This window comes from Sinohyriopsis cumingii, chromosome 2 (genome assembly GCF_028554795.1).
Source record: "Sinohyriopsis cumingii isolate HCF-2022 chromosome 2, ASM2855479v2, whole genome shotgun sequence".
Lineage (NCBI taxonomy): Eukaryota > Metazoa > Mollusca > Bivalvia > Unionida > Unionidae > Sinohyriopsis > Sinohyriopsis cumingii.
In genome coordinates, this window is record NC_142962.1 from 121,988,931 (window position 1) to 122,001,574 (window position 12,644).

Consider the following 12,644-nt stretch of genomic DNA (forward strand, 5'->3'; position numbering starts at 1 on the left):
TGGTTCTGGTATTTATTTTGTAAACTGACTGCTTCTCCGAGCATGTGTCCGCTATTGTCTGTCGACCTGTATATATACAAGTCTATAGAATGTTTGTTTATGGAACTCGATAAAGTCATCCGTCTGTCCACCCCCTGCTGCCCTATAAAAACAAATTTTCCATACTGTAAGTAAAATCCAATACGATTGCTTGCACCGCGAGCGAAAAACGAAAGGGTTTCTTGGTATTTGGCACAAATACTTTCCCACTCGTTTCATTGGCTGCCCGACCTATCGAGAGAACCATGTCAGTTTTAAGTTAAGTGTGGCCGCCCGGGTTTGTTATTTTTCGTGAAGTGTATGTCGAGGCGGCTACAACTCTTCCGGCCTTAATGTGTGTGCTTTTTGGTTTTGATTGTTGTTGTGAGTGCAGTGTGTGCGGGGAGGATAAAACATGGTCTGTCATTAAAACAGTATTGTATCAATAACGATGAGTGACTCTGCACTGACTATGCAATCTCTCACAGCTAAATTAGGTCGACAGCGATTAGAGGATATTAAAAAATATTTCTCTGTCCATGATTCTGTCAAACAACAATTACAGGCACGGCAAGAAGCAAGGGAGGGAATCGCGGAAAGTGCAACAGAATTATTTAAACCGATTGACGAACCAACTAAGAAAATTGTTGCGGCAACTGATGCGTCCCAAAAGCTTTAGAGATTGTTATTCGCTCTCAACCCATTATTCGACGGACAGTAAGGGGGGGGGGGGGGGGGGCGACTCCCCCCCCCCCCGACCTCCTCAACCGCAACCTGGAGAGCAGGTATTGCCTCCGAAAAGACTAAAGGTGCTGAGGAGGGTATCGCCGCTATTAAGGATAAATACGAAATACTTGATATTGCGGAGTTTGGATACCACGAAGAAGAAAAATATGTAAAACCGGAGTATTTGAAAGATAAAATGAGGGCCGACTGACTTAAATATATGTATCGCATGCATTTTGATTCTAAGACAGCCCCAGACGACGATGCAGATTTTAAACAATTTAGAGAAGCAGCAGACGTGTATGCCAGGCAAGTAGAGCATCGAGAGGAACGAAAACGCGAAGAAAGTTAGCTTGTTATTAAACACCAAATAGAAGAACTGAAGAATGACAAAGTAAAAACTCGATCTGAAACAAAGAAATAATTTGCAGAGGCAACGCTAGCAGGAGACCCACCAGCTGGGAGACGACTAACATCGCTAGACAAATGGTTACATAATATTGATCCTGATTCAGGTGCTACTGGAAGTGGTATTTGCCACTGCTGGTACCAGTACCAGGGGGAGTGGCCTTGTTACCCCATGCCTCAGTAATGTCCTTGCTGACGTTGATCGACTAGAATATTAATTTGGGGGGCAACGGGCTGGTCATAATTCCCATGAAATTATCAATGAAGCAGCTGCTAGTTGTCAGTGATTATTTACTGGTGGTGCTATGAATATTAATGTTTATCGGTCACTTATCGATGAAAATGCTGACGATTATTAGTGATTGATTACAATTAGATCACTTACTGGAACAATAACAACAGGAACAATAACATGATCGAACCCAATGCTCAACGTCGACCTACTCTGGTCCGAATGATAAATTCACGATTGCCCGTATACAAAGTGATCTATGGAGATGGAGACAGTGATGTTATTCAGGGTCTATTCAGAAGAATAGCCCCAAAAGCGATACCGACTGTGAAGCAATTAGGAATGAAAGCTATTGATTGTGTTCGTGAAAAAGGCATTAATAATGTGGGTGATGTTGCTAGTAAAGCATTTTCTGCGATCAAGGAACTACTAGCACGATTAATGCGCAGACAAAATCCACAGACAGTTACACTTTTAAGCACTGACATAATGTCAGTGAATAAAATAATAAATCAAGCTGCAAATGAACGGTTGAAAGAATTAGCTGGTGAAGAAGCTCGGAATGTAACTGCACATCTGATAACAGGACGATAATGAATTAATAATAAACTGTTTCATTGTGTATGTAATCCCGCATTTGACATGGATGCCTCAGTCCTTAAAGATGAATCGATACGTGATTATCAATAGTATTCTTATGAAGCACGAGACCCAGACCAAAGTGGACGAATAGAACTACAAATTCGAGATACATCCAGGTATTTCCTGCCCGCCGAGGCATTCATTTAAGTTAAGGTTAGACTTGCAAAAATAGATAATACTCCACATGGTGCTCAACTATGAGAATTTGTTAATAACGGAATTCTGGCATTTTTTAACAGTGCACGATATATTATCGACGGCCGAGAAATCGAGGTGTGTTACGATAACGTTGATGTTGCCACGACGATATTGGGTCTCGCAAGATATTCCGATGACTGTTCAAGGTATGCTGGTCAATCAATGATATTCGCAAAAGATATCACGGATAACACCGATGAGCGACCTATCTTCGTCAAAGACCTAAAAGCGCCGGTGGAGCACATGACTCATCGGTTCAGAATGTGTTCGTCAACTCAACGTGAATTTCAACTTGGGATTCTCAAGACATAAAAAGCAAATTAATGTTCGGGGGGAATCTAGCTGTGCAATACAACTGTCACAAATCTTTGGTTTCTGCAGAAATGTTAGAAAAGTTATCCTCGGACCCAAACACACAGTTGAACTTATGCGAAGAGGCACGGACGACGGTGCACTGCTGAAGGAGTTGATCCAACTGCAGTCAAGTAATACTGACAAACCTTTCGTTGTGGATGCCAACAATGACACCATAACTCGTTGAAGATCAACGACCGCCGTCTTTTATGGACAGCGGCAGCAAATCAACCTTGTTATGGTTGACAATGACCACAGACAGTATTCCAGGTGATGTTGTTGGTACCATTTTATGGCAGATATCATCACAGCAAAGGGTGTCAACACCACGACATGTATTTATAGCTTTTAAGGATAAATAACGACTTGATTCTGAAATTAAAAAAATCATATGGCATTTGACAACCTTGGGGTTAGTGAAGTTTCTTTGAGGATAAATTGGCATCAAGAACCCTCAGAGGACATATTATTGAATTTTGATAATAATCACGTTGCACGTGCGTATCATCGGTTGATGACATTCATGGGGGCGTAATAAGAATGTGAATTATGGTTTGCATATATCTTAGTATGATTTTACAGTATTTATCCAATCATTTTTTGTTGGAACACTTGGATTTATTCAGCCAATCAGTTGATGATATGCACTTTCGAGCTCGTGTAGCACGAGTACCTGCTGGTCTGCACCTGCTTACACAGCCATTGCTCTTATCAGAGGCAGCGTGAGGAGTACGCGGGGCCTAGGGTCGACCATGATCGCGCGGGGCCAGAGTATCGGTATCTTGATTGGTATGCTACTGCAAATACTGATTATATCTAGACTAGATCAACTTTCGCGATTTGCGTGCATTACGTGCGGCCTGTATCAGCGTTTCCATTTTACCGGAGAATATAGCTTGACAAACTCATGAGAAGGACCTTAGGCCTGAAGCGCGGGCCCCCTCTAAAGAGCCCCCCCCCCCGGGCATACACGAGTATACAAACAGACGTTACAACCATCCGATATTTTAAACAGGTTGAACGTTTTATAATATGGTAGATATTGTATATACGGGGAGATCATCTCATAGCGCTAGAAGTAGTTTTTTTAATATTATTTTTTTTTAATTTATTTTTTAAAAAAATAAATAAACAAAATAAAAAATTGGTCTCGGCGACACCGATTTGTCCAAATAGACCACTTAAAGATGAGCTTTCTGATCTGACGAGTCTTGCTGGGGTGGATCGAGATGAAGTGGTTATTTTTCAGGACCAGCACAACAGGATAATGACACCCAATGTAAAACTCGGTGTTATTATCCGACGAGTTCTCGGGTCCGCATCTGATAGTCTTCCAGTTTTTACTGATGATGGAAAAATCCGAGACTCAAGTGTATCAATCTCAGCTATCAGAAATGAAATTACGAAAAATGTTGCTAAGTGTGTACCATTGGCTGGTGACACGATGACCGGCGAACTCGACATGAATACAAATAAAATTGTTCATGTGAGAGAACCAAACTCAGGCGACGACGCTGCAACAAAATTATATGTCGACAACAGTGACAATGCGATGAGGACCACGTTAATAGTACTTAATGAGGGTTTAGGTGATTTTAGAACAGATTATACTAATCATGCGACCGCGTTTACAACTTTTCGCAGAAACATAAAAAGAGCCGCCGTGGAGTACTTTTGAAATCCAATGGTGGCCAACATTAAATTCATAACAATCGAAGTAAAAATAAAAGCGATAAATGTTCTGCATACGACCCAGCCCATCATCGTTGTATACAAGGTAACATCAGGACTCGCCACATGGGTTACTACAAAATAATACCCTCAAACATGCCGCGGAGGTTACTGGGGGTGTACAGGCTGTCCGTGTTTAGTGCTGAAAAATTTAGGATATTTACTACATATCTATGGCGCCATTCAACCGATGAATTTTCTGGGACTGTGTCAAATGTATTAAATTGTTGTTGTTGTTGTTGGGTTTAACGCCATTTTTCAGCACACGATAGGCTATACATGGCGGCCAGTATTAATGGTGGAGGAAGAACCCGGGAAAACACCGGAAATAACCACCGACCCACGAGAAGCTACTGGCAAGCTTTCTCACATACCCACATTGACTGAATCTGAGACTCGAACCAGCACAGACAGAGGTGACAAATGTATTAAATCAAGGCACTCAAGAAATATTTATATTGGAACAAGCTGATCAAAATTTAACCACAACCATTTACTGGTGGTGTCTGGAATTTGTAGCATTAGTGCCTCCGTTGGTAAGATAGTTAAAGTATTAATTACTTTGAGTGATGGCACTCTATATAATTCCCATTCCCTATTCAATGAATAACGATTCCACTTACAGATTCAAACTTGTGACTGGTAGCGATCGCTGAGCGATAAGATAGACACGTATGCGGCAAAACAAAACAAAAAATACCGTCAACGTATTGTGGTTATTGACGTTGCTGTCTACACTGCATCAGCCGTAGTTGCTGAATCGATGACGTTAATCGGTACATTATCAGCCACCTACATGATAGCCCCAGTGGTGGGAATCGATGTAACTGTTTTAACAGGGGTTGCTGGTATCGCTAATATCATAGCCAAGAAATTATGGATATGCGCAACTGATAAATTACAGGAGTATACAGTGTTGCTATCCACGGTAACACATAAGTGCACCAGATTACACTGGTCAACAGTGAAATCATTACTGACTTGAAAAGGCCCTAATCTGTAGTATTTTGGTGTGCCGAACACGAATATAACCGTGAAAAATTTGTATTGGCTCTCGTTTTGAAGATATTCATATACCTCATTTTCTATGTTTCACTGTGTACATTTCTCCAGTAGGATTGCAGCAACATCCGGAATAATGATGTAACATTGCATAATACCATCATGCTCACATCATCCACAGTTGATTGCATCATTTTCTGATGCAATGCAATACTAATGCCATGCGGCTGCTGAAGTAAGTTGACGTCAGCAGTGTACTATACATGTGCAGGCCTATTATACTAATGCCAGGCGGCTGCTGAAGCTGACGTAAGCAGTGTACTATATAAAGCCCAATCAGATAGGTTCAGCATTTAAAATATTTTAGACGTTGTGCGAGACAGTTCAAGCTACTGTTACATAAAACTTATTATTTTATCCATTTACGTACAATAAAGAACAGTAATGCCTCGAAAGTGTGTTAATACCGCGGACAATTTTTGCTATATTTGTGGGGAAGTGACATTTGCCAACCAGAAGAAAAGTATCAATTCTCAAGTGAAGAAGGCATATCATCTTTACTTCGGATGCAAGGTTGGTGACCAAGACAAGCCTTGGGCTCCGCATATATGCTGTGCTACATGTACAACACAGCTTTCACAGTGGTTGAATTGCAAAAGGTCATCAATGCCGTTTGCAGTCCCAATGGTGTGGAGAGAGCCAAGCAACCACCTAAATGACTGTTACTTCTGCTTGGTTCCTCCTCTTTCCGGCGGAATAACGAAGCGAAAGAAGTCGAGAATAGTCTACCCAAACATTCCGTCTGCATTGAGACCAGTTCCACATGGTGAGGGACTTCCTATTCCAGAACCTCCAGCAGAATATTCTCTTGATTCATCTGACGAAGACAAAGGTGAGTCGACCTGTTCTTCTCCTGGTCCATCAGCATGCAGTGATCCAGATTTTCACTGTGGTGCATCATCAACCCCACACAGAATAACACAGGAAGAACTAAATGACCTGATTCGTGATTTGGACTTATCAAAGAACAAGGCAGAATTGCTAGGATCAAGACTCCAACAATGGAATCTTCTAGAAGAAGATGTCACAATTACTGCATATCGAAAGCGCCACCAGCAATTGGAGCCTTTCTTCAGAAAGGAAAGTAATCTGATATTCTGTTCCGATATTGAGGGCCTCATGAATGCTTTAAAAATCACTCATGACCCACAAGAATGGAGACTATTTGTGGACTCTTCGAAACTGAGTCTCAAGGCTGTGCTTTTGCACAATGGAAACATTCTTCCATCTATTCCAGTAGCGTATGCTGTCCACATGAAAGAGACATACGATAACTTAAGGCAGCTACTGAATTCCATTGAGTATAACAAGTACAGCTGGCACCTCTGTGGTGATTTGAAGGTAGTTGCCCTTTTAATGGGACTGCAGCAAGGATATACAAAATACATGTGTTTCTTATGCGAGTGGGATAGCCGAGCAAGGGAAATGCACTACATGAGGAAGGAATGGACTCACAGGCAGAATGTAGCCATTGGAGAGAAGAATATCCAACACCCAGCTCTGGTTGAGGCTCAGAAAATCTTGCTACCACCCCTTCACATCAAACTAGGTTTGATGAAGAACTTCGTGAAAGCCATTGACCGGACTTTGCCAGCATTCCGATACCTGCATGAAAAATTCCCTCGACTCAGCGAAGCAAAGATTAAAGAGGGAGTTTTTGTGGGTCCTCAGATTCGAGAGCTTTTCAAAGATGACCGGTTCAACAACTTGCTGGAAGGTGACGCGAAACAAGCATGGAATGCTTTTCGCCTAGTTTCTACAAACTTCCTCGGAAATGTTAGGGCAGAAAACTATAAGGAACTAGTAGAAGACATGTTGATGAAGTATAAGAAACTTGGCTGCAATATGTCTCTAAAGATTCACTTCCTTCATTCCCATTTGGATTTCTTTCCTAGCAACTGTGGTATTGTTAGTGATGAACACGGCGAACGTTTTCATCAAGATATCGCAACAATGGAACAAAGATACCAGGGAAAATGGTCCACTACAATGCTGGCTGACTACTGCTGGACACTCCTCAGAGATGCTCCCGAACAGCTGTACAAGAGACAGGCGAAGAAATCTAAGATGTAGTCAATGACTTGATTTTTTATAGGTAGGCTATTACAGTTGACCTTTTACTATTGGAATGCATTTCGTTATGTAAACATTAATTTCTTGCAGATTACAAAAAAACTAGAGCCAATTTTGCAATTTGACTGTCATATTCGTGTTCAGCACATAAAAATTGATAAGAATTGACTAATTTTATTTCAGTAACATGACTTTTGTAAAAATTTGTTGTCCAGTGTTATCATCGCTGATATCGTCGGCGTTGAATGACGGTTTAATTACTGACTGAAAATTTGATACGATGAATAACATTTTCTATGTGGCAACGACGCCATCATTTAAAGTGGAATTGGCCCCCCCACACACACACACAGTGTCCATAATGTTCAATCAAGTCCCTGAAAAATAGTTGAGTACCTGCTGGGAAATTGGAAAGAGTAAGACGCTTCAGCAGAGAGCACAGCTTCGTAGGTCCGACGCCTCAGGAGGAGGAGTACGAAGACTTTCTTCCTTGGCCTCTCTGGCCGCCTCACCTAGCAAACAACGAGTGGATGGGGACCTTAAACTGAGACTGTTTGTGAGACTCTTGAGGCTGTGACTGATTTGAAGGACTTTAAAGAAAGTCCCATAGGGTCATCTGGATATGAACGCTTCTTATCCTGCTTTGATGTGCCTGGAGCTGCTCCCGGGTACCTGTGTCGCTGATCCCTCAAATCCTGTTATGCCACAGAGGAAAACAGGAATCTAAAGACAATTTCTGCTACAAGAGGTGCAGACCTTAAAACAGGGGAAATACTAATTTTGCTATCTCCACATGAAACGTTAATTTTTGGGTTTTGCAAAGTTGCTATCTGTGAACATGCTGGGAAACATTTGATGCTTTTGAAACTGTGCAGAGTCCAGATAACTTCTGTCTGCAAAGTGTCTTCTTTTTGTACAATGTCAACAACTGACAGGACGACTATTTATGGATTGACAAGTTCACAAAGCTTCTCATGTCGATAGGATTTTGAGAATCAAAGTTGACTTTGGAGTAAAGGACCAAAAAAAAAAAATAAATCCTGATGCAACATCCACTGCTTCCGATCGGACGTCTTTGACTACTGTTTGCTGTTCAGCCCATTTTGCATGCGATTTCAAAGCACTTTAACCAACAGAAATCACACTAAATGTCTTAGGACAGAATTTGCTACAAGCCAAATAAATGTCTTCATCTCTCTGTAGCCATTCTCTATATATATGATTTTGAGACACGATGCTTGAAATTCTGTCTTGCTAACCATCTTTGCATCTGGGCATGTGTACAGATTTTTAAAAAGACTCATCCAGATAAAATAGTTAAGTTACCGAAATTCGCAGTCTCATTTTAGAAGATGATATCTTTTTCATGGTATTAGTTTCCATTTTCAAGGATTTCCTGGATGCCTTTGAAACTCAAGTGTTTTTAATGATCGCTACAGACCTGTTAAAAGGCTCTTGCTGTGATCTGGCAAGACATGATATCTTCAAGGCAGCAGAGGTGAAGAAGATATGCAGAGAGCACTATTGACATTGAGAGTGCATCATGCAATGTCATCACTGCAGTCTCCAGCAAGGATGGAAGTCTAATTGAGACTGAAGGAAGCCACTGAAAAGAGATCAGCATGCAAGACGATCATCATTATAGTACGGGACCTAAGCAACAAGGTTGTAATCAGGAGGTGAACCCAGGTGTCAGCTAATATTCCCTTGGTGATGCCTCAGAGTCCAAGGGAGAATGAACATGATAGATGGATGCACTAATCAGTGGTCAAAACATAGAAGAGGGGACAGACCACACCTGCTGCCTGGTGAACTCAATGCTCTAGGAAAACTTCTATATACATTCTAGGCCCATCACAGAATGCAGGAGCAACAAAATATATGGACAAGAATCTGGTCCCAGAATGCCAGGTGGGAATTGAGAAGGGCATCCCACTGGCATGGGAGGTAGTCACCACTTTTTCCTCTGAAAACTCATTTGAGTCCACCATAATGTTAATGACGTCATTATCCTGAGCCCACTTCTGAGACAGGCTGGTCTTCTCAGAATCTCTTCACAGTGGGAGACATCAATATGGGGTTCTCATCCAAAGCTGATCATGGGGGTGGGGTGGGGTGAAGCCACTAAACTTAGAAGTTGTCCTCTTAGGCAAATGGAAACTCTGATCCTTTTTAATGTGATGACAGGCCTATGTAAGTTTATATAAAATCATTATATTGTAAATAAACTGTGAACTCTCGACAGTGGAAGACATCAAAATGGGGTTCCCATCATCCCATTTGCTTCTAATGGGGAGTGATCCCACTAACCCAACTTGTTGCTCTCCTAGGTAAATGGGAACTCTGATCCTTTCTAATGTGACCACAGGCCTATGTGTATATAAAATCATTATACTATGAATAAACTGTGATATTTAGATTTGTTTTCATCATGATCTTTTAATGACAAAAGACAATTGGGGTAGGGGTGTTGACATAACTGTCAGCTATTTTGTATACATGTATGGGATTACGGTTAAGTTAAATAATTCAAACTACGTTTTGTTGACTAACAGTAGTATCTAATCATACTCCTTTACTATCATATTTACCTGTCAGATACACCGAATCTTCAAAATTAGTCATTTTGATTTCACAAGATCTTTTTGTGCATTCAACACTGGTGACATGATAGAGTGATATAGCCTTGTTCTGATACCTTGTCTATATCCAGTCGTCACAAAGTTACTGAGAAAGAGATAAGATGCTATTAAAAAACTATTTTAATTGTGATTTATTTGATGGTAAGATTACAAAATTTATTATTAGTTAGAAAATTTGATGATAATAATATAGTTGTAATTTTCTCTTTATTGTTCCTTGTGATGCCAGTGGGTCAGCAGCCAGATGAAAAAATTTGCTATCAGCCTGTCTGGCCTGCATGTGTCCTAAATTAGTATGTTGTTTAAAAACAGTGGTAGAGCAGATGATCTAGGTGGGTAGGGGGCTTCCATTGGTGTGTTCAAAGGTTAGTACATGAATCCTATATTTCTTTGAAACCAGTGTTCACTTTCGAAAAAAGAGTGTAGGAAACGGAGTAAAAAAATAACATGTTTATCCTTAGGGAGAATATATACTTTTATTTTCATTGGGTTTATCATACATCACATGACCTTAATCTATGCGATTCAAATCATTTCTCATGGAGACATATATTTCGAAGATTATTCTCAATTTGTTTTTGTTACATGTACCAGTTCAAGTCCTAAGAAGTGAGTGTATATGGTTATTTCTCAAAATTCACTCAAAGGTTGAAGTTTGATTCAGTAATAAATATTATTGGGCCAATTTCTTGCTGAATTTGAGTCTTGGCACTTAAATGATTAAAATACACAAATTGTTGAATATTTATAACTACCAAAATGCAAGGGTTAAATCCCCTGTTGACATTGGTACTGTGATATTTTGCTACATGTACATGATTTTTTTGATTTTTGATATATGTCAGAACAAGTCTATGTCAATTGTGTTGTATATTTATATGCTGAATTTATTCTGAATAAATTGATGCAATAATGAAAATTGTCTTATTTTGGACACCAAACCTACATTAGAGGTTTCAAATTACCAACATTGTGACTGAAAACCATTTGATCTGGTGAAAATGGCACTATGCTATTTATATATGTTACACTAGACTGTCTAAGTGGAGGCCCCTCTTCTTTTGCTGATACTAGGCCTGAGGCAACAGAGGCCTGGTCCATGGCCAAACACACCCATCATTTCTTAAGAACAAAGGACATAAATAGCATGATAGGGTGTGGGAAGAGGACCAGGAAGCGTAACTTCCCAGAAAGGGAATTAAACGGGAACATACGAGAGGGGGATGTCAATTTAATACCCCTCCTTAGGTTCGAACAATCCAATCCTGATCACCAATGAAATTAAACAGTAACATAGAAACAGGAGGTATCAACCTGATCCCTGTCCCCAGACTGTCAAAACCTGCTGACTAGTGTTTGAAGTCTGGTGATCAGTATCCAGTTAAAGACTGGTCCAGCAATGAATGTCTAATGAACCCACATCAGATTTATAACTTATCTGATCAAGATCACTGCTCTTGCAGCTTGCTTACCACTGAGACACCAATCTTGACAGGATGTGGCTTGTCTCCACATGGGAGGTGCAACTTGCTTACCACTGAGACACAAATTTTGACAGGATGTGGCTGGTCTCCACATGGGAGGTACAACTTGCTTACCACTGAGACACCAATCTTGACAGCATGTGGCTTGTTTCCACATGGGAGGTGCACTGAGACACCAATCTTGATAGGACATGGCTCATCTCCACATTGGAGGTGCAACTTGCTTACCACTGAGACACCAACCTTGACAGGACGTGGCTAGTCTCCACATGGGAGGTGCAACTTGCTTACCTCTGAGACACCAACCATGACAGCGCATGGCTTGTCTCCACATGGGAGGTGCAACTTGCTTACCACTGAGACACCAACCTTGACAGGACGTGACTATTCTCCACTTGGGAGGTGCAACTTGCTTACCACTGAGACACCAACCATGACAGAGCATGGCTCGTCTCCACATGGGAGGTGCAACTTGCTTACCACTGAGACACCAGTCTTGACAGGATGTGGCTCGTCTCCACATGGGAGGTGCATCTTGCTTACCACTGAGACACCAACCTTGACAGGGTGTGGCTTGTCTCCACATGTAGGTGCAAATTGCTCTTAGGTGTTTTCCCACCTTTGGGAGGGATCAAGGATCAATCCCTCACCAGCACTGAGAGCATCATAATGAGCTTCAGTGATCCTTGGCCTTTAGGCAATCTCTGAACCATGGAAAACCAAATGCCTCCTGGGAATGGAGAGATACAATTTACTGAGGCAATGCTTCTGCAGAAGAAGAGATACAATTTACTGAAGCACAGCTTTAATAGCAAGGTGCAAAAACATATAAAATTAACAAACTGAATAGATAAGATTCAAGGTAAGCAAGGACTAAGGAGATAAACACTCTTTTGATATAAAAAGGTATTTGATGTGCCAAAAAGACTGCTAATAGATGATAAATCACAAGTGTACTTCGAATAGCATCCAAGGAAAGAAGAGGGTAGTATTCCATATGCTGGCTGTGACACAGCAGTCAGACTGGGATCATGTTCTTTTGAATTCTGACCTTCCAATAGTTGGTGGAGGGAA

The 12,644-nt window shown here is 41.0% G+C and overlaps 1 protein-coding gene across 1 annotated transcript in view; it reads right to left on the reverse strand.

Moving 5' to 3' along the window:
• The window catches only part of LOC149805724 (protocadherin-like wing polarity protein stan), a 145,364-nt gene extending 133,208 nt beyond the window's left edge, over positions 1 to 12,156 (reverse strand). The window contains exon 1 of the mRNA XM_089934686.1: positions 11,862 to 12,156. Coding sequence (XP_089790812.1) covers positions 11,862 to 12,156 — 295 coding nt within the window. The remainder of the gene's footprint in view (positions 1 to 11,861) is intronic.
• Between the last annotated feature and the right edge of the window lie 488 nt (positions 12,157 to 12,644).